Source organism: Terrapene carolina, unplaced genomic scaffold, assembly GCF_002925995.2.
Source record: "Terrapene carolina triunguis isolate 2854851 unplaced genomic scaffold, T_m_triunguis-2.0 Scaffold374, whole genome shotgun sequence".
NCBI lineage: Eukaryota > Metazoa > Chordata > Testudines > Emydidae > Terrapene > Terrapene triunguis.
In genome coordinates this window covers 1,688,453-1,710,818 of record NW_020664725.1, presented here as the reverse complement: position 1 = coordinate 1,710,818, position 22,366 = coordinate 1,688,453, and the positions used below count along the sequence as shown (strand labels likewise).

The following is a 22,366-nucleotide window of genomic DNA, read 5'->3' as shown; positions in this document are numbered from 1 at the left end:
GGGGTGAGGCTGCGTGAGCCCCCAGGGAGCAGGGGGTGAGGCTGTGTGTGCCCATCTGACCAGCGGAAGGAGGATCCGATCCCATGGAGCCGGCTTCTCCGACATTTTCCGTGCATCCTCTGAGTCTGGCATCGCTGCCCATGCAGGGGTCGGAGGCTGCGGGGCGGCAGCTCTGTGGGGTCTCTGCACTTGGTGTGGGCTGTACGGCTCCTGCGCTCAGTCCTGACGCTGCCTTTCTGTCTTGGCAGAGCGCCCCACGTTCATCCGCAGGCCCATCAACCAGGTGGTGCTTGCTGAGGACAGCGTGGATTTCCACTGTGAGGTGCAGGGGGACCCAGTGCCGACGTCCCGTTGGCGCAAGGAGGAAGGGGAGCTGCCGCGGGGCAGGTAAGAGATGAGAGGCGAGGCCCTTTCCTGGGATGGGCTGCAGCAGGAATGCTGGTTCCAGGCCAGGCCGGGCTGGGCTGCCTGTGCGCTCCCGGCCCGCTCCACGCACACAGCTGCACAGGAGAGCTAGGGGTGAGACGCTAAACCGATGTAGCTAAACCAGTTCTGCTTTGTGTGTGGACACCCCAGGGCTGCTCTGCATGAGGCAAGCACCAGGTGAACCCAAGGGTGACTTAACTCGGGTGGACACGTGGGTTCCGGTCTGAGCGGCTTATTCTAGTTTAGTGAACCCTGTTCCTGGTTCACAGGGTCTGACAGCTTTCTCACCAGAGAAGCCCGGACTGCCTGGCTCACAAGGGGTTCGCTTGCCCCATTAGAGTCGTTCAGTCTGACTCCTGGAGTGAATGTGGTCCCAGGACAGGACTCATTGTAGAAATCCCAGAGAGGATCGCCAGCCCCCAATGCCCTCCCGCTCACCTAGATGGGTCTGGAAGCCAGCGAGGACGGGTGTGTGCACTAACCAGGCCCGAGGCTGGGCCCTGACCAAGGAAATGCCAGGCAGTATTTCTCCCCCAGGGTGGGAGCAAGATGGGCTGGATGGGAGTGGTCTCCGTGTGCACCAACGTGGCCCTGGCACCCTGGGCACCGGTGCTGGTGCCAGGCCGGGCTCTCACAGCATTTGTTTCTGTCAATCCCAGGGCAGAGATCCAGAATGACAACACCCTGCGGATCAGCCGGGTCAGCGCTGAGGACGAGGGCACCTACACTTGCGTGGCAGAGAACAGCGTGGGCAAGTCGGAGGCCTCTGGCTCGCTCAGCGTCCATGGTAAGGGGTCGCTCAGGGGACCAGGCAGCGATGGGGGCTGCTGGTGGTGGGACATACGGAGTTGAGGAGGAGATGAGCAGCCTCGTTCTCTCAGCGCCCAGTGATGGGGAGAGCCCAGCCCAGGGCCCGAGTGCTCCTCAGAGGCGGCTGACGCTAGTCGGGCACTTAGGGCTGCCGGGGTGTTAGATGTGAATCACTTCCAGTGCTAGGGGCTGGCGGGATGGAGGGAGATGGGCCAGGCTCCCTTGCTGAGCCAGACCAGTCTCTGTCGATCCCCTCTGGTTACAATTCAACACCAGCTACTGGGCCCAGCTAGCCACAGCCTCGGTACCGACTGGCTGGACCGAGGTTAGTGCGTGGAAGTCCCTGGAAAGGCGATTCAGCCTGGCCATGTAGGCAGACAGTGCCATGACCCCCTCCTCGCACGATCCGTCTGTGCCATGCTGCTGGCACACAGCAGGCTCCATCGCTGGGAGGCCGAGTGGGCCCGGCACTCGGCAGAGCCGAACACGGCAGCGCAGATTCACTCTGCTTCTCGGCCCCTCATGTGTACTATCACTGTAACGCTCCCCCGGCTTCGCTGGATCCTGCTCATCTCACGCCTGTTTCTCTGTGTTCTCTGTTCCAGTGAGCCCATTCCGTGAGTATCCATTTCATCTCATACCCTGGGGCATGCGGGGATGGCCGGGGGCGGGGAGGGGCTGTGCATGTGACATTCCTGTGGGCTCATGAGGCCATAGTGGGAGACGATCTATGCAAGAGGCTCTTTGCCCGCTCTCTCCGGCCATCTGCTGGCTGGCTCTGCCTGTGTTAGCCCATTGGAGAGCACTCTAAAACCTCCCGACGGGGACACCCAGCCCTGGCTCTCAGCAACGGGTCTGGCTGGCCTACAAACGCTTTTCCAACTCTCCTTTCTGGGAGAAGAGAGAATTCAGAGCAGCCTGCAGTGTGAATCTGGCTGGCCTTCAACTGGCTGCAGAGCATTTGGCTGATGAATCTGATCAGGTCTCTCCCACCATGGACACCTCCCTCTCTCCCTCCTCCTCTCTCTCTCTCTCTCTCTCTCTCAGCTGAAAAGCCACTGGGTTCCAGCATGGAGCTTGGGAGTTAATTAACACTAGCCCACTCTGTGGCCCTGTGATTGCCCTCTAGCCACAGAACCACTGTGCAGTGTGTGAACCGCAGTGTCCCTCTCCCGTCTCCAGCATGTGGACCAGCCACTTGTCAGCCCCGTGGAATAGCGAATATCTGGAGTGCATTAAGTCAGAGACACAGACCCCCCCCACGCTCACATGTCAGCAGTAACTAGGCCTGGCCCTGCGGCTGATGCAGCCAGAGGGCGCTGGGAGCAGCAGGCTCTAGGCAAGGTGCGGTTGGCTTTAGCCCGTCAGGTGTGTATTGTGTCAGCAGTCAAATGCCCTTGACAAAATGGCTTTCCTTGTAGTGGTAAAAATGAGGGCACGAAGGTGAGCTAGTGATGGGGCCAGTGCAGAGCCTGGTTCTCTTTGCTCTGCCCGCTGGGCCAGCCCCCAGTCCAGTCAGTTTCCTGCCTCCGATCTGCCCGTGCCCCTTATCAGCAGCGCTCGTTCGGGACTAAATGAAGCTTCCTGGGGCGCCCACGTCATCCGCCCTCGTTTCCTCCTGGCCTTTGAAGTGGGGCAGGAGCAGAACGTGGGGGTGGATTTCCTGAATCAGTCTCCATCATCCCTGCTCCATGCGGGCACCTGGCCCCTTTGAAGCCCAGGGGGGAGGGGTGCTGTCCCTTTGAAGCCCAGGGGGGAAGGGTACTTTGTGAAGAGGCTTCTCCGGCACCGCTGCTGCTGCCCCCTCCCTTCCAGCCACGGCCATTGAGATGTGATTGTGGAGCAGGTGGTTGCACAGACACAGGCTGTTGCTGGGAGAGGTCACAGGTCGCTGGATTTGAATCCAAGCACTGGGCAGAGCCAGCTGAGCTCCCTTTCCGATGAGCCTCCCACAAGAGCGTGCAAGGTGCATCCCACTTCCAGCCCCTGCTCTGGAACAGGGGCAGCCGGCCCTCCAGGCAAAGGGGAGGGGCAGCATTGGCGCCCTCAGAGCTTGGGGAAGCCTCCAGCTGCAGATCTGCTTCCCAAGCTAGGCCTGCGGGTTCCTGGCACTTGCCAGCTCCCTGTACTGTGGAGATGGGTCTGGGGACTTCCGGCACTAAACAGACTTTGTGATGGGAGCCAGACCCTCAGCTGCTGTAAGTGAGCAGAGCACAGCCTTTCTCTGTGCAGCGGCTGGGCCGCCGCACATGCAGATCAATAACGATGAAACAGCTGCAGGTTTTTCTTTTCCTGCCATGGAAATTCAGCAGGGGAGAGCAAGCAGGTTGCGGGAAGAGGGGGGTCGCATTAGCATGGGGGTACCTAGCAATCCATAACTTCATTAAAGCGGTGCCTGCAGGGATCAGCATGACAATGGCACACCTGAAGCTCCATGTGATAGTGCCCGGTGCCCCATAAATACTTTACAGCTCTGCATTGTCTCCCCGCTCCTGGAGGGAGCGGGAAGGGGCGGGCAGAGGGGAGATAAGGCGGGCAATTAGCATTTGTAAAACCTGATGTCATTTGTCTTCCATTGAGAGGAATGAAAAGGCTTTGAACAGCCAGCGGTGGATGGGGGAGGGTTAGTTATTTATGGGAAGGTGGCTGATTTAGGAGACTTGCTCCTTTTCTTCTCTGTCCCTCCTCCCCCTTCCTCCTTCCATCTCCAGATCCTGCTCTGAGTGCCCGGAGGTTATCAGGAGGCACATCAAGGCACCTTCCCCTGAGTGTTATGACTGTATTCTGGAGAGTCCCACTGCCACATCCTGGGGCCTTGCCTGGCTCCCTCTTATCTTTCCCCTTGTAAATACCTCGCTGGGGGCGTCTGGTTTAGAATTGTCCCCCTGGGATCCCTCTAGGAAGCAGGTGTGCCAGCCAAAGAGTATGAATCCCCTGTGCTAGTGCAGGCCACACGCACCACACCGAGTCACACCGCGTCCCCTAGCCTACTTCACAGGACACAGGGCTCCATGCTAGTCTGGTCAGGGAGATCCCCGGCTCCTGTGTTCCAAACCAGGAAGATTGCTGCAGAGACAGCTGCAAGCCAGGAAAAACCCAAGCACTGCCACTCACAGCTGTGATTTCACTTCCACCGCCCAGTGGTCTCTCCCCCGCCCGCACAGCGCACCCCACTCGGCTGCTGAGGCGCTGGGTCCTGGCTGCTGGGAAGGCCAAGCGGGTGCTGGACAGTGTGCGTTTGGAGTGGACAGTTGTGTTAAGGGGGCTGTGGTGGATGGTTGCTAACAAAGGGAATGGCTCGGTATCCAACTGGAGCTAGCTAGCGAGTATCTATTGCTTCTCACAGGTGCCAGGACCTGGGACAATATTTTATTTGGGGAGCGGGCTAGGCTGTAGAGTAGCTACTGTCTCAAACAGATTCTTTTGGGGCAGGTGTTTTCCATGCTCAGTCTCAGCCAATGTTCCCTCTCATTTTTTACATCCATGTGCGGAATGAATTTTTTTATGCGCGCCAATATGGAGTTGATGTGCGGTGGGGGTGGGGCCAAGGGGTTCGGGGTATGGGAGGGGGCTCAGGGCTGGGGCAGAGGGTTGGTGTGCGGGGGGGTGAGGGCTCTGGCTGGGGCTGCGGGCTCTGGGGATAGGGGTGCGGGAGGGGGCTCAGAGCTGGGGCAGAGGGTTGGGATGCAGGGGGTGAGGGCTCCAGCTAGGGGTGAAGGCTCTCGGGTAGGGGCGGGGATGAGGGGTTTGGGGTGCAGGCTGCCCCAGGGCTGCGACGGGTAGAGAGGACTCCCCCAAGCCCTCTCTCACCACAGCAGCCCAGGGCCGGAGGAGAGGTGCTTCTCCCTGCCTGCGCGGCCCTTGATAGCCTGCTGCATTGCCGCGCGGCTTAGAGGAAACTTATGTCTCAGCCCAAGAGGGGAGAGGGGTGTCTCTGTCTGTCTGTCTGTCTGTCTGTCTGTCCGTGTGCACTGGAAATGTCAGAGGGCCAGATTCTGATCCTCTACTCATCAGTGGAGGTACTATGGTGATGAGGCTGCTACGAAAACCTCCATTGAGTAGCACCTTACTCCACCACTGGCCCTGCCGATCTCACGCCCGCGAGGTCGCTTTGGGGCAAGGTGCCACTCAGCTGAGCGAGGGTGTTAGAATCTGGCTGAGTTTAGAGTCCAAATACTGGGCTGATCTTGGCCAAGGCTCTGGCGGTTCAAATGGGGCAGCTTTGCCCATGGGTTGGGGTATTCTGTCCCACCCCCCATGGTTTTTAACCTGAAGCTAGTCAGATTATTGACCAGGATGCTCAGCGAGGTGTTCAAGGATTTAAATCCAGAATGTTCCACTAGCCAGGCAGGGGGCTTCCAGCACAGACGTCAGTTTTAACGGACCTTTTAAACAGCGTGTTTTAATTCTCCTCTGGGCAGCCTGCGTTGGAGAAGACACCTCACACTAAGCCCTGGTCTACACTGTGCTGCAGCACAAACAAATTGCAGAGCTAACTTCCCTGTGTGCATATGGACACTGCTGGCATGAATGAAAAGGTACCTAATTCATATGAACATAGCCCTCTTTGAAGAGGACTGTGTTAACCCAAACCAGGTACCTTTCCTTCCGTGCCAGCAGTGTCTACAAGAGGCAGTTAGTTCAGTGCGCTCTGCAATTTGCATGCCTATAGTCCACACTGTGGCGCTGCGTAGACGTAGCCAAGACATTAGAATCATAAAAGATCAGGGTTAGAAGGGACCTCAGGATGTCATCTAGTCCAACCCCCTGCTCAAAGCAGGACCAATCCCCAACTAAATCATCCCAGCCAGGGCTTTGTCAAGCCTGACCTTAAAAACCTCGAAGGAAGGAGATTCCACCACCTCCCTAGGTAACCCATTCCAGTGCAGACACCAGATGGCTCGTGGCATAGGATTCAGGTGGTGCTTTCTTTCACGCACTTATTTGGGGAGCCCTGCATAGTGCAGCCGCTTTGCATCACATTCAGGCTATGGAAGAGTTGGGTACGTCTGACTTTGGATGGTCACAGCTGCTAATCAAGGAGTGTTTGCAACAATGACGCTCCTTCGAGTTCCCTGTAAGTGACCCCCACAAAATCAAACAGGAGGAAACTGTGGCCTTTTTTGCCTCTTGTGACTCTCAGCTCAAGCCCCCCTTATCTGGGCTGATAATGTCCCAAAGCGCTGCCGTCTGGGAGCTTTCACGGACCTGGGAAGTACCAGGAGGATTTCACAACAGGAAAAAAGAATTGTTCCCAGTGTTAGTGACGTTCTTCCTGTGCAGAACATGGTTCGCCGAGCCAAAGCTGGGATTAGTGCAGGGTGCCCTGGGCTGGGTTGTTCAGGCCTGTTCTTGCTTCTTCCTGATGGAAGACATGGAGTTCTGGGTTTTCCCCCCTACAAATATGAGGAAAGTCAAGTCTGCCCTGACTGGAGAGGTCTGGCTGGAGAATGTTTACTGGGAGCTCTTGCATCTGAATGGAAGGGGAGAGGATGTGGAACCATTAGCACAGGCTTCCTTTATCCAGACTATTAATTAGACGTTGGAGTTAAATGTGTTACCATAAAACAGGGGGAGGGATAGCTCAGTGGTTTGAGCATTGGCCTGCTAAACCCAGGGTTGTTAGTTCAATCCTTGTGAGGGCCACCTGAGGCAAAATCAGTACTTGGTCCTGCTAGTGAAGGAAGGGGGCTGGACTCAATGACTTTTCAGGGTCCCCTCCAGTTCTATCAGGTGTGTGTATATATATATTTAAACCCCTAAATCCAAAGGGTTTTACAGTCTGACTAGGAAACCAGCCCCTCTGTTCCGCTTCCACTCTCTTGATTAACGTGCTGCTGCCTTTCATAGCGTCTGCCTTTTGTGCAGCTGTGTGTGTGATGTTTCTTATGGATGAAAGTGTTGCCAGTTCTCCCACCCTGCCCCAAGCAGCAGCAGGGGGTGGGACACGGAGCTATTGAACATGTGGAAGCTCTGGTTGGGGCTGCTGAGGGCTGGGGGGGTTGGTGGTTCGCTGAGTGAGTAGATGGGTGCTGGGGACGTAGGTGGATGAGTGGATGCTGAAGGGAGTCACTGGGTGTCTGGGGTCAATGGGTATCTTGGGGGCATCTGGGGGCTGGCTGTTCTGGGGACTTGGCAGGAGGCACCAGTACTGGCCCCTCTCCCTCTCTGCTGCCCTCTCCCCTCCTTGCTCCTTCCCTATTGGGACCCAGCCTGGGGAACAGGAGTAGAGGCAAAGTTGCTGCCTAGCTGCCTCCTGAACAGGGCCATAGCAGCTGGCAGGTGCTATCACTGGTGTCCCCTGCAGCCTGGGCACTGTGAGGTCCCAGCAGGGCTGCAGGGAGGTGTGGCAGGGCTGTCCGTGCACAAGGGCTGAGCAAGATGCCACACTCGGCAACGCTGCCCGTTCAGCCTGTTCTCCGGGCCCAGGCAGACAGTGCTAGTGTCAGAGAAAAGAAGGAAGAAAATGTGGCCCCTTCTGGCCTTCGCTGTGGGTGACAGAGAAGGAACGAGCACCCAGTCCCACCGGGCAGCCTCTGCCAACACACTCCGCAGCTCCGGGCCTCTCTCCAGGGACCCGGCAGCACTCCTGCTCTGTCAGAGAAACGGAAGGCGGGTGCTGCGGTATCTTTGTGGCTGTTCTCCTCTGTAAACAGCCCATCGGATGCCCCGGCACCAGGGGAGAAGGCCCAGGGCTTCCCGGCTGTGCTGGTTTCCCCAAGCTCAGGCTGCCATGTTACCACAGGATCATAGAAATGTTGGGCTGGAAGGACCCTCGAGAGGTCATCAAGTCCAACCCCCGGCGCAGAGGCAGGACCAAGTAACCCTAGACCATCCCTGATGGGAGTTGGCCAACCTGGTCTTAAAAACCTCCAATGATGGGGATTCCGCAACCTCCCTTGGAATCTGTTCCAGAGCTTAACTACCCTGAGAGGTAGAAAGTTTTTCCTAATATCGAACCTAAATCTGCCTTGCTGCAGACTGAGCCCGTTGCTTCTTGTCCTGCCTTCCGTGGACATGGAGAACAATTGATCATTGTCCTCTTTAGAGCAGCCTTAACCGATCTGAAGGCTCTCAGTCTTGTCTTCTTTTCTCAAGACTAAACACGCCCAGTTTTCTTAACCTTTCCTCCTAGGTCAGGTTTTTTAAACCTTTGATCATTTTCCAATGCGTCCACATCTTTCCAAAGTGCGGCACCCAGAACTGGACACAGTGCTCCAGCTGAGGCCTCACCCGTGCCAAGTAGAACAGGACAATTACCTCTTGTGTCTTACATGCAACGCTCCTGCTAATACACCCCAGAATATTGCCTTTTTCGCAAGTGCATCTCATTGTCTCACATTCAATTTGTGATCCGCTATAACCCCCAGATCCTCTCCAGCAGCACTACCACCTAGCCAGTTATTCCCCATTATGTAGCTGTGTGTTTGATTTTTCCTTCCTTGGTGACATACTTTGCTCTTCTCTTTATTGAATTTCATCTTGTTAAATTCCGACCAGTTTTCCAATTTGGCCAGGTCGTTTTGAATTCAAATCCTGTCCCCCCCAAGTGCCAGCATCCCCTGCTCAGTGTAGTGTCATCTGCAGATTTTACAAGCACGTTCTCCTCTCCATTAGCCAAGTCATGAATGAGAACATTGACTAGTACCGGACCCAGGACTGACCCCTGCGGGACCCCATTAGAAACCCTCCCGCTTTGGCAGCGGACCATGGATAACTACTCTTTGAGGGCGGTTTAATGTATATGGAGATACACCTATCTCCTAGAGCTGGAAGGGACCTTGAAAGGTCATCAAGTCCAGCCCCCTGCCTTCACTAGCAGGACCAAGTACTGATTTTTTGCCCCAGATCCCTAAGTGGCCCCCTCAAGGATTGAACTCACAACCCTGGGTTAGCAGGCCAATGCTCAAACCACTGAGCTATCCCTCCCCCCCTCAACCTGGTGTGCCCCCCACCTTACAGTAAATTCATCTAGAGTACTGCCCTAGTTTGCTGATGAGACTGTCACGCGGGACTGTGTCAAAAGCTTTACTAAAATCACGCTCTATCTCATCTCTGGCTCCCCCGCAGCCCCTAGGCCAGTGACCCTGCCACAGAAGGGAATGAGGTTGGTTTGGCATGGTTTGCTGCGCCTCCCTTGTGCTTGCTGCCCCAGCGTTAGCTTAGGCCATAAAACAGGCCAGACGTGCTGCGTGGCGGTGCCCCAGTCTCCAGGAAGGGCACTGGCTCCGGTGTCACTACCCCGCATAGATGCTGTGTCCTGGTATGGTACCATAGGTGCCAACTCCGTGAGTGCTCTGGGGCTGGAGCTCCCACAGGGAAAAATTAGTGGGTGCTCGGCACCCATTGGCAGCCAAGCTCTCCTCACCCCCTGCCCCACCTCCTCCCCTGAGCGTGCGTCCCCACTCCTCCCCCTACCTCCCAGCGCTTCCCGCCCAACTGCCGCCAAACAGCTGTTTGGCAGCGTTAGCATGCTCCGGGAGGGAGGGGGAGGAGTGGGAATGTGGTGCGCTCAGGGGAGGAGGTGGGGAAGAGGCGGAGCCGGGGCAGGGATTTGGGGAAGGAGTTGGAATATGAGTAGGGCGGGGGCGGAGTCGGGGCGCGGACTTTGGGGAAGGGGTTGGAATGGGGGCAGGGCAGACATGGGAAGGGGCAGGCCAGGGGTGGGGCCTCATGAAAGGGGTGGGGTGAGGCGGGACTGGGGCAGAGGTGGGGTCGAGCACCCACGGGGAAGTGGGGAAGTTGGCACCTATGTATGGTACCCCATTAGGCTGCGCCCTGCAAGCCCAGCTTTGCCCCAGTGCAGCGTGTCAGCATTAGGGGTTTGCTCTGGGGTCCCTGTAGCCACACAGCTGTGTGCTGTGAGCTCCCTCGCTGCAGACAGGGCCAGTGCTCCGGTTATTGGTCAGCTGCCTGGAGGCTCAGAGAAATGTACAGACCTCTGGGCTGTGGAAATCTGTTCTGCTAGCCAACCGTAGCGTCCCCTCCCCACCTCCTGGGGGAGCATTTCTGCAAGAAAGCCCCAGGCGCCCCGAGCCCCATTGCCTGGAGACCCCATGCTGTTGGACAAAACCCCTTCTAAAGTTTTGCAACCCGTGTCTATTTGTTTCTCTTTCTTTTCACCCGCTCTCAGTTCCACCCCAGTTAGTGACACGCCCTCGGGACCAGATTGTAGCTCAGGGCCGCACCGTGACCTTTCACTGTGAGACCAAAGGAAACCCGCCGCCGGCTGTGTTCTGGCAGAAGGAGGGCAGCCAGGTAGGTTCTGCATGCCCCCCTCCCCTGAGCGTGTACCAAGGCCTACCCATGCCCCTGTCCCATGCCCCTGCCTGGGGAGCTCTGTTCTCCCAAAGCCAGATTGCGAAGCTCTGGACTCCGAGCCCATCGGGAGGCTGTGATCTGCCCTCCAGCCTCAGCGGGTGTATTCACATCCGGGGTCCCTGGCCCGTGTGAGCACAGTCCCCAGCAATACTCTCAGGGCACAAACCTGGTCCCACCCCACCCGGACGCAGGAGATACCCAGTCCCTGGGGACAAACGAAGCAGCGTTGTGTTCTCTGTGTGAGATGGCATTTAGGCCTCTCTGGACAAGCAACTGGCTGATTCTGCTGTTGTGAGCTGGGAGGCTAGGGCCCGTGGGGACATCTAGGCTGCAGCGGGGAGGCGTGAGCCCCAGGGAGGGTAGACTCATGTTAGCTCAGTGCCCAGCTAATGCTAAGAATAGCACACCCAATGCTTTGGTGTGAGCTCAGCAGCTCACCTGAGCCGCTGTGGGTACAGCAACATCCACGCTGCTGGAGCTGAGTGAGTGCGAGCGCGTCTGCCCGGGCTGGGAATCCCACCTCCCTTGGCGAGCGAGGGTCTGCGTGGCAGGGAGCAGGGGACCCTGCGCTGTGATGAAGTCAGCAGGGAGCCGGGGAAGGAACATCCTCCGCTGGGCTCTTCAAGTGCGAGGCCTGGCTGAGTCAGCCAGGCAGTGACTCCCCTCCCTTGCCTCCTCTCTGCCCGCCAGCCTGCTGCCTGTCCCCTGCGGTCTGTCCTGGGATCCAGCCCTTGGGCTGTGTCAAGCCCAGTTCATTCTGGCTTGGATTCGGGGAGATCTCCCAGGCACCGTCCTGGTGCCCAGTTCCAACCAGGTCATCCTCGCAGCTGAGACGCCTCTGTGCCCAGCCCCGCTCCTAGGCCCTGGCTTTGGGTGGCTCCCATGGGCCCATGCTGGGGCCCACTTGGTCCATCCCTGGGGCTTTGCTCAGCTGTTTAGGCGGCCCTGGCAATGGGGCTCACCCCGCAGCGAATCATCCCCAGCTGCCCTGGTGCCTGGAGCGGTGCCATGGCCGTGCCAGGGCTATGCTGGGGGTGGTTGGGGCTCCTGCAGGCGGGTGAGGCACTGGCGAGACCCTTGTGCAGGAGTCAAGAGGCAACGGTATTGCCCCGAGAGGGTGAGGCATGAGGAAGGCAGCCCCTGGGGTGGGGGGGGCGGGGAGGCAGCACTTTGCCTATGGGGGGGGCGGGGTGATGGGTGGGGAGGGGAGGTCAGTGAGTGCAGGGTGGAGGTACAGCAGGGCCAAGGGGGCCCAGCCCAACAGTGCATCTAGCTCTCCTCCTCTGCCAGACGCTGCCCCCTCATGCCATGGGCCCCTGGCCTCGGCCTGGGGGCCAGCTGTTTTCTGCTGCCCCCTCAGAGTGCTGTGTCTTCCCCCGAGTCAGGTCGTCTCCATCCGACTCAGTTTCCCCGCACCCACCTGGGCTCCCAGGCTCCAGCTTGCCCCCCCCCCCCCCCCCCCGCCCCCCTGGGCTCTCAGGCGTGCACCTCAGCTTCCCCACACCCACCTGGGCTCCCAGGCCCCGACCCAGCTTCCCTAACCCACCTGGGCTGCAAGGTCCCAATGCAGCTTCTCCACACCCACCCGGGCTCCCAGGCTCCAGCTTGCCCCCACTGCCCCCCACACCCACCCCAGGCTCCCAGGCCCCAACTCAGCTTCCACACACCCACCTGGGCTCCCAGGCCCGAGCTCGGCTCCCAGCTTGACTTGCCCCCTACCCAGCTGACCCTGTCCTGGCTCCCTCCCCCAGACCCTAGCTCAGTTGATCACTGACCCACCCCCACTCCCTGCCTGGGCCCTGGCTCAGTTCAGCCCCCTGGGTTCCCCTCCCCAGGCTCCCCCAGCTAAGGCGCTCAGATCAGCCCTGGAACTTGCTGCTCTGCAGTGCACGTTTCTACAGTGACTCGGCTCTGCTGCCCTTCTGGGGCCCCACGCCCTTGCCCACGAATGCAGGGCTCCCCCCTTGCCCACTGGCCGTACAGAGCCGAGGGAACCGTACCGCATGAGTGAGAGCGCTCTCGGCTGGGGCGCTCCAGGAGGGGGTCAGTGTGCAGGGACCCAGGAACCTGAAACCAGAGCCAGTAAGCACTGAACCCCATAGGAATGAACCAAGCCCCGGAGGACAGGGCAGCGCCTTGGCCCGGGAATATCGGAGCCCAGGCTGGAGAGGCAAAGGGATCAGACCTCAGGGACTGAAACAGGGCAATGCTACGCTCCCTGGGGTCCTGCAACAGCTCCTGGCCAGTGGAGCAGGGCGACTCCGTTCTGCTCGGCAGGGCCTTGCCGCGGTCTACAAGCAGATTCCAGCGTGTGCCCATCTTTCCTCTGTCAGAACCGCCGGGCGAGCTGCGGGCATGCCTGACATGCGCTGTCTGCCCAGCCTGACACCTAGGCTACACAGCTCAGACGGGCAAGGCAGTGTGTTTGCTTTTCTGTGCCTAGCGCACCAGCTGCCAGATCTCCAAAGAACCGCACCTGCCGGGCAGCTGCTCTTTCCATCCCATCCCTTCTGCTTTGCTCAATCGTCTGTTGTCCGTTTCCTTTGGCTCCTCCGGCACGTTTGCAGCAGAGGCCCAGAACTGCCCCAGGGCCTGCCGTGGCCAGAAGTGCTGTGCTGTGACGTAGCCTCTCTCTGCCCACATGCTTGGTAGGAGGAGAGGAGGCGTCAGACAGGGAATGTGGCACACCAGGGCCTTCTGCTGTACGCAGCTCCCTCCTCACCCAGTAACAGAAACCCTGAGGGAGGGCGGGGTGCAGGCATCCCCACCCTCCAGCAGCCTTTCTCCTTGGGGAATGCTTCCCTTGTTAAGAGGAAGGCACCACAAACGTGAGACCCAGGTGCTTTCCAGATGGAGTGGGCCTGGCTGCATGCTCTGAGGGCTGGCGGGAGGGGCCTGGCCCCGCGCGCTCCGAGGGCTGGTGAGAGGGGCCTGGCCACGTGCTCTCAGGGCTGGCGGGAGGGGCCTGGCCACGCGCTCTCAGGGCTGGCGGGACTGTGCCAGATCCTCTGTATGTCTAGGCACTGGTGCAGGGAGCTCTGCCTGATGTCATGAACAGCCCCTCCGCCCGCCCTGCATAGTGTCTGGGGAGGGCTGGGCTCTATGTTGTTTCCTGAATTTGGCTGGCCCTGGGCGGGGCACTAGCAAAATCAGCCCAGCCGCTCCCTGCAGAGGCCCTGTACTCCCCATGCCTCCGGGCCGCCCTCGGCTCTCACTAAGTGGAGAGTCTGGGGCTCTCCCCTTGTGTCTGCCCTGCAGATCCTGCTGTTCCCCAGCCAGCCCCCTCAGCCCATGGGCCGCTTCTCCGTGTCCCCGAGTGGCGAGATGACCATCACGGAGGTGCAGACAGCAGATTCCGGGTACTACATGTGCCAGGCCATCAGCGTGGCGGGGAGCATCCTGGCCAAAGCCCTGCTGGAGGTGGAGGATGGTGAGTACTTATGAGCGTAAAGGCTCCAGTAAGGCCCTTCATGGTCAGGGAGAGCCCTTGGTGTGGTCCCCAGGCCAAGCACTGTGGAGTGGGGCCAGGGGCACAACCCCCTGTAACGCACAGGCCCTGCAGCAGGCTCACTGCCTTGTAGGATCTTGGAGTCGTGTGGTCGGTGTATTGCAGAGCTGAGGGGCTCTGGGCCCGGGAGCTCAGGGTGAAGCTGGCTCTAGGGGAGAAGTGGGGGGAGCGTGGCATCTCCGTCCATGAGCGCTGGAACGTTTGCTGTGTTCCCAGGGTGCTGGTGAGGGAACGGCAGAGCGCAGGGGTGAGCCTGGCAAGGGAGCTCCAGTGGACTTTGTTCATTCAGGCTGGCAGCTGGTATGGTCCGGTAGTGCTCCCTCTGAGTCTGGGCAAGGTGCCATTTGAACCCCGCCCCTCTGTCCGGGCGGCAGGTTCTGGACAGTTGGAGCCGAATCTCCTCCACCTTGCTGAGCTGGGCAGGGGGCAGCCTGAATGCTGAACCCCTTGGAGCATGCCCCCTTACCCGCAGCATGCTCCCGTCGTGGCCCCTTGCTTGGGCTCGCAGGGCTGTGTTTCAGCAGCTGGTTAGTTTAGCCTGCAGGCTGCATTTTCAGGGGCTCAAGACTTTAAGGTTTCCTACCTGGGAGGAGAGCTCTAAGCCTCCCAGCTGCCCAGGTACGCACAGGGATTGTGCCAGCAGGGCCCTGGGGTGTGAACCACAGACACCCAGAACAGCGGAGTGCCCGGGATCCTAACCAGCTATGGCCCGTTGGGACAGCAGCCAGCCTGGCGCCCTGTGCAGGGAATGAGCAAGGGGCGGTGAAGGGGTAGGTCAGGGGGAGGAAGGGTCTGGTGCAGGGCACAGGAAGACGGCAGAGAAAGATCTGTGGGGACAATGTGGGGAGGGGTCAGAGAGGAGCATGGAAGAAGTGGCCTGTTGCTGGATTTCCCGTGGGGTGGCTGCAGCTCTTTCGGCCTGAGACGAACATGGCTGCCCGGCTCCCGGCAGGGCCAGATCCGACCGCACCTCCACTACACCAACAGAAGAATGCTTCTGTCGTTCGGGGAGGTGGCGTTCCTACACCGACGGAAAAGCCCCTTCCGTCGGCGTGGGCTGCGTCTGTACGACCGGGTTGTGCCGGCAGAGCTCCGGCACCCCAGCCACAGTGGGATGGTGCCCGTCCTGTAGCTCTACCCTTGGAGAGGGAGCCAGTTGCTCCTGCAGCTGCTGGGTCAGTGGTTCAGGCTCCCCAGGTTTGCAGTGGTCACCCCTCACTCAGCCCATCTCCAGTGGGAACCCAGCTGTCAGCTCACAAAGGCTTGGTGGGACCCTGACACCACACCCCAGCTGGATGTGCAGCAAGGTCTGGCTGCTCTACCCTGGTTGCAATGGGATTTGGTAGGGCGCAGACCAGCATGTGCAGAGCGAGGGACTGGCACAGCCCTGCACAGGGCCCCCAGCTGGTTCCCTTGTGGAACTGCAAACAGCCCGGGAATGTCTGAGCAGCGAGGACGGGAACGGAGCTGCTGCCCCTGCCTGGGGAGCTGCAGCCCCGGCTTTGCCAGTGGAATTTGTTCCTGTGAAGTTTTCTGGCATTTTCTCTGAACTCTCCTGCTGTGAATTTCATTTGAGTTTCCTTGGCATTAGCCAGGACTCGGGAGGTGTTATAGGAACCATGGCTTCGAGCAAGTCCTTAGCAGAGAGACTCTCCTTTTATGCAAATAAAATCCTTGCCTTTCTTTAAGGGGTTTCTTGTTAAAAACCCAGCTGAACAGGCAGGCTTCCTTCCCACCTTTGTGGAGCCTGTCTCCCCCCTGCCCACCCACCGCCCCCTCCCGCAGGCATCCTGTGCTTTGTCCAAACAAACTCTTCTCCCGTGAACGCTGTCAGGTGGCACGACCAGTGTGTGCAATAATGGATGGGGCCATATCAAGCGATGCTCTTTGCCTTCCTCTCTGCACAGCCCAGACAGCGTCCTGCTTTGTCAGTTCCTGTGTGAGTTTCCTTGGCAATCCGCAGGCGCTAGCGCCGCGCTGCGTCGGTTGTTACAGACAGCGCAGGGGCCAGGTTACAGGCAGGGACTGAAAAGAATTCTGTTAGTGCTGTTCGCTCGTTTGGGTTGTTTAATTAAACCTAAATTGGGGGACCAATCCCTGAAGGGCAGCAAGTGTCACTTTGAAACCCCATTGGTGGGAGCCCGGCTTGGAAATGCCGACGGAGGGCTGTGCTCTCCAAAGGCCACGCTGACAGCACAGCATGCCAAGGTGCGAGCGGTGCTGCACTCCATGCCGGCCACCTCAGGGCTTCACCTCACCGTGTGCACAACGTATTGCTTGGTATGGATCTGAAAACTCATACTTGGCAGGGGGATGCAGTTATACCAGCACAATTGTGCTTGCCACCAGCGTAGCTTCTGCTGGTTCTTGACCCGACATGTACTGATACACCTGTGTCCGCTTAAGGAGGGCGTCGTCGATTTAACTCCACTGAGATGGTTAAACCTATTCCCAGCAAAGCCAGGAGAGACACAGATGGCCCAGCACCATTTCCTGAACCCAGCTCTGCACTGTGGCGGCATGGGCCCAGCGTGTGCAGAGACCTTGCACTAGCCCACTGCCATGCCCCAATCCTGAGCTGGAGCAACCGTCTGTCGATACGAGAGGGCAGCTCGCCCCCATGGCATGTTACGCCTCTGGCCTCTGCTGGGGCTGCCAGTGTGGAAACCACCCTCTCCCCTTTGTGCTTCCCACCAGTCTCCTTGCACGCAGGCCAGTGAGCGCCCAGCAGATGGTACCTACTAGAGGGAAGCCTTTGTATTCCCTTATTTCTCCCCTGAGCTGGGCAGCACGGGAGCTCCCTCCCTGCACTCCCTGGTGATTTGGGTTTTCTGGTAACACCTGATCCATCAGCCCAGCTGACAAGGGCGAGGTGATTAATGGCAACTGTTGGACAAAGAGAGTGTAACCCAGAATCCTAATTCCGCAGCACAGATGGCTTCCTGCAGCGAGAGGGTGGCTAGACAGCACAGCACTCCGCAGCGGCAGATGAGCCGTCCCTGGCCTTTATGTGACACTTCATGTGTCTGTATCTTGTGGAGCGCCTGTTCCGACCAGGGGCCTGTTAACAAGAGGGCACGGCCCTGGCGAGTCACAATCCGGAACCGGGAGCCAGGCCTCTGCCAGATGAGAGCACAAGGCCAGGGCAGGACGCAGCTGTGGCCTGTAGCATCCTGCTCGTTGCGCCCACGTCACCAGTGATGCTGTCAGGCACTTTGTCTGCTGCGCGGGAGGCCAGGGAAACGCCGGTGAGCCGCCCCCTTGCCAATACTGAGTGTGGTGCCTGCCTGCTGCCAGCTGATTTCTGTCTGAGCCAGCTCCTTCACCTTGGCTGGGGTTTGTTCTCCTTCTCCCGTGCACTTTCGTGGCTGGTTGTTACTGGCAAATTCAATTCTGGGTGAACTCTCCGGGGCTCTTTGTCCAGCCACTGCTTCCCAATCAATGGAGAGTAATTAGGGTCATAAATAATGGGCGGATCCTGCAGTCTCCTGGGCTGCTGAGCTGAACGTCTTTAGGGTGCTGGCTCAGGTGGAAGCTTGTCTCTTCTTGGTTGGGGTAGTTAGGGTGGGGGTGGGTCATCGTTAATGCTGTGGAGGCTGCCCCTTATGGGCGTCACCATGGTGACACTCGCAGCAGAGGGAGGGGAGAGTAGGCCTGACCGGACTCTGCACCCAGGGCCGGCTCTAGGTTTTTTGCCGCCCCAAGCAAAAAAATTTTTGGCTGCCCCCCGTCCCAGCCCTGGGCTCCTCGCCGCACCCCCCTGCCGCCCCAGCCCTGGGCTCTTCTCCACCACCCGCACCCCCCTGCCTCCCCAGCCCTGGGCTCTCACCCCCTGACCTGCACCCCCCTGCCGCCCCAGCCCTGGGCTCTCCCCCACAAACACACACACACCCTGCTGCCCCAGCTCTCCCATGTTTGCAGCGTGTGCTCCGATAGCTGTGATCCGTGCGGGGAGAGGGGCAGGGACACAGCTGGCAGGGTAGCATCAGTGTCACAGCACCATGAGTTCTTGGAACAATAGTAGAAGGGAAAGGTGGCTCAGTAGCTAGCCTGGGCCATGCGAGAGCTGGGGCCAGTTCCCTGCCCTGCCACTGATTTGCTGTGTTACCTTGGGCAAGTGCCTTAGTCTCTCTGTGTCAATGGTCCTCTGTAAAACGGGGGGATAGCGCTTCCCTGCCTCCCAGGGGTGATGTGAGCTTACCGACTATGAGTGCCCAGGTACAACAGTGATGGGGGTAGTTAAGGACCAGGTGTACAATCCAGTGCCTGCAGGCCCCGTCACAGGTCGGGCACCTGAAATTTGAAGCATCTGCAATGGCTAGTCATGCCTGAAACCACATCCGTGTGGGTGTGGGGCAGTGGGTGCTGGGGACCCTCTGAGAATGAGGGACACAGCGTTCTGTGGGCATTGGAAAGGTCGCTACACACACAGCATGCCTGACGCTGACCCACAAAAGCAAGGACGTGGGGAGCCGAGCCCCTCTCAGTGCATCCCCCGTCCCCCGTACACCACAACCCACAACCTTGGCTCTGCCCCGAAGGGGTGGCACCCGCCAAGCACTGCACTGCCTCATCCCCATGGCCAGACAAGCCCCGCCCCGTTTCCCCTCACTGCCCCTCCCTGCTCTATCCAGGGTGGAGGCTGGGTCTGTTTCGAACCACCCTCCCAACCTGCGCAAGATCCTTCCAGGCTCACAATCCTACCGTCTCTGCACAAATGGGGGCTCCCCCACCCCATCCACTGGGCTGGGGAATACCAGGCTACCTGCCCTTCCCTAGCAAACCCAGCCTCCCCCACCCAGTCTTCTCCCCCCATCCGCTGGGCTGGGGAATACCAGGCTACCTGCCCCTTCCCTATCAAACCCAGCCTCCCCCACCCAGTCTTCTCCCCCGCATCCGCTGGGCTGGGGAATACCAGGCTACCCTGCCTCCCCTATCAAACCCAGCCTCCCCCACCTCCCCTATCAAACCCAGCCTCCCCCACCCAGTCTTCTCCCTCCATCCGCTAGGCTGGGGAATACCAGGCTACCTGCTCTCCCCTATCAAGCCCAGCCTCCCACACCCAGTCTTCTGTCCCCTCCCATCTGCCCTCCCATTCTCCCCATTATCTCCTGGGCTTCCCTTGCCCTTCCTTTCCTCTCAGTCTCCCTCAGCTTCTCGTACTCACCTGCCCCCTCTGTCTCCTTTTAACCCCCCCCCCACCCATACCTCTAGTGTCCCTCCCTGGTCCCCACTTTCCCCCAGCACCCCAGTGCCTTGGATTCCCCTCCTCTCCCAGTGTGCCCCTTGGCCTGTTCCCAGCATCAAGGCTGTCGTCAGCACTCAGGGCAGCTTGGCTTTAGAGGCAGTGGCCAGTTTTACTAGGGTAAATAGCGTCCTGCCCATGCTGTAAGGAAATGTGTGACATTGCCCAGGGTACAATCTGGACAGATGGACAGCTGTCTCCCCTGAAATCTCCAACCTGGGGTGCCTTTAACACTGCTTCGCTGTAAGAGCTACCACTCCTGGCCTGCTCACACACAGCCTCTAGCATGTAAATCACTCCCAGCTGAATTGTATGAGTGTTACAGCTAATCACTCATGAATTACATTACAGGGCGACCCCAGCAAAGTCCCACTCCCAGACTTGCCCCCTGAAATGTGTGTCTTGTACTGCCCAGCTCTTTCCATCTGTTCGGTACAAGCTCATAGAAAGCCTGCCATTTCATTAATAGAAAATGATATGCACAAACCCTGTTACTCAGCTGCAGGGTCCCAAACACTTCAATCCAAGCACAAACTGGTTTAGATAAAATAATAAAACAAGTTTATGAACTGCAGGAAGATTTTAAGTGATTACAAGTAATGAGGCATAAAAGTCAGAGTTGGATACAGAAAAAAAAGAAGATAAAATGCAAACTAATACCTAACTTAGTGAGCTAAATGAATTCAAAGCAAAGGCTTTTCTCACCACCTGCTCTTTGCAGTCTTTACTGGGTGAAAGCCTCCAGGCCAGGACCCCTCCCCAGTTCAGTGTTTCTTCAGGCATTGATACTGCCGTGAGCAGAAAGGAATGGAGGAGAAAGGTAGTTGTGTAGAGCGTCCTCTATTCTTATACCTTTCTCTCCTCTTTGAGGATTATCTCCAGCAGGGGTATAGGCGACAGCTAGTCTGTCACACTGGAACCCCCAACCCAAAATGTAAATGTCTCTTTCACACTCTTCTTCTTGCCAAAGAATGGCCATTTACCCAGCTGATAGTCCACTTGATTTTGTTGGCACCTGGCTGAGGTGTTGACTAGTCTTTTGTTTTTGAGGAACTGGTCTGAGGCTGTTTTTTAAACTTGGAACATGTCTCAGCAATGTCATACAGTACAGCAATGTCATACAGTAGAATTTTATAATTTTACATACAATGTCGCCACATGTATTTTACCTAGACAATAATGCTCAGCAGATTATGAGTTTCCAAATGATACCTCACAAGGCATACTTTGTACAAAATGTATCATAGTTTTGTAAAAAGAGTGAGCATAGGCGTACAGGCTGTCACAAGATGTCCCATTGTAATTGAGGGTAGCCTGTGGTCCTAATCCCATTGAGAACAGTGGGTGATGGCTGCCATTCTGCAATATAGAAATATACCTATCTCATAGAACTGGAAAGGACCTTGAATCCAGTCCCTTGCCTTCACAGCAGGACCAACTACCACCCCTAACAGATTCCCCCCCCGATCCCTAAATGGCCCCCTCAAGGATTGAGCTCACAACCCTACGTTTAGCAGGCCAATGATCAAACCACTGAGCTATCCCTCCTTGTGAGGGTCTGGCAAAGAGCTGATTCTCCAGCCCTGGCTGTAGGAGCATGGCATAAAAACCTACACAGGAGAGACGAGAACAAATGTTATGAAGCATAATAGTAAACAGTGGCCCTTAGTCCTACGTGACTCTTTTCTAACACTGTCCCTTCCCCCAGATTGCTCAACGTTCACCTCTCTGCCAGCCTCCATGGAGCTGAACAGTGGCTTGTAAAAGATGATCTGTTGACAAAAACTGTTCTGGCCCATCAGCCTCAGACCAATTTCAAATCCTTCCTATTAAACATTTATGGAAAGAAACCGAGCACGACTCGTACGGAGACTCCAAAGGGCGACAAGTCCCATGTGAGGAGTTTCACGCCCAAAGGCCGTCCCAGGACGTTGTGCCCCAGTTCTAGCCCAGTACCCAACGCAGCCTGGTCACTGGACTACGAGATTAGGGCAGAATGGTGTTAATTTTGCTCTCATCCCCTGTCTCTTTGGCCCCGTCACCCACTGAGGAGCCTGTGGACTCCCCAGCACCTGTCCTTCCTCTTCCGTGTGGACTGCCAAGTTGTTCTGCAGATGATAATGTGCCAGCTTCTTAAAGGAACAGTGATGCTTTATAAGGCAGACAGAGCACAGAGGGGGAAGCAGCTGTGTTCCATCACTGGCTCTTTTGTCCTATTCTGGGATATGACTTTCTGGTGCATGTCTGTGCAGTTGATGTGAAATGAGCTGGCATCTCTGCCAGCGGAGGCCCTGGCAGTCACCATTATGGCCCAGAACACTGATTTATGCCCCCAAAGCCACATTTCTCAAATTAGGATTAACACCCCCAAAACCCCCAGAGTTTAGAAAGTGGCCCCATGTGGCTGGCCGCCATTTTAGCTGAGCTGTTTGCTAATGCCAGCCAGGCCAGTGGCTGAGGCTCTGAATGCTGGTGGCCAGCCTGTATGCAAATTGGAGGCCGTCAGCCAGCCGCTGAGCGACGATGACATGCGAGCCACCCACTTCAGTCTTGTTTAAAAATTAGCATAGATCCTGTTTAGAACAACAACAGCCGCGTTTCTGGTGCGGCTGGCTCCTGCCAGACAGAACTGGAGTTGAGTTGTTTAGCTCCTGGGGGGCGTTGTCAGCTTCTGCATAAAACAAGCCACGTCACAGAAAACCTCCCAGCATTAGGGCTACAAAGGCAAATTCTCAAATGACTCAAAGCCATGGTGGGGCAAGCCCTGTTCACATCTGCCATGTCCCTGTACCAGATGTGGACAGGTCATAGAGCTCGCCTCTACACCTCAGCTGTGTTCAGCATCAGATCCTTTAATGCTGTGCCAGGTATGGCTGAGGATTGCTTAAATACGGTATTTTACACACAGTGAAGTCTAGTGGCTGAACTGTATAATACAGTGTAGCGTTCCACTACATCTCCCCCTTTAAGTTCTACATGCCTATATTTACATTATCATGCTGTCTCTGAAGCTCAGTATGTATCAGTTTGTTAAGGATCTCTGAATCGTACTGGGT

At 57.6% G+C, this 22,366-nt stretch overlaps 1 protein-coding gene across 1 annotated transcript in view; it reads left to right on the top strand.

Annotated features, from left to right (window-relative positions):
• ROBO3 (roundabout guidance receptor 3) overlaps window positions 1-22,366 on the top strand; it is a 129,786-nt gene that overhangs the window by 77,957 nt on the left and 29,463 nt on the right. The window contains exons 5-8 of the mRNA XM_026657876.1: window positions 249-387; window positions 1,086-1,213; window positions 10,370-10,494; window positions 13,816-13,987. Coding sequence (XP_026513661.1) covers window positions 249-387; window positions 1,086-1,213; window positions 10,370-10,494; window positions 13,816-13,987 — 564 coding nt within the window. The remainder of the gene's footprint in view (window positions 1-248; window positions 388-1,085; window positions 1,214-10,369; window positions 10,495-13,815; window positions 13,988-22,366) is intronic.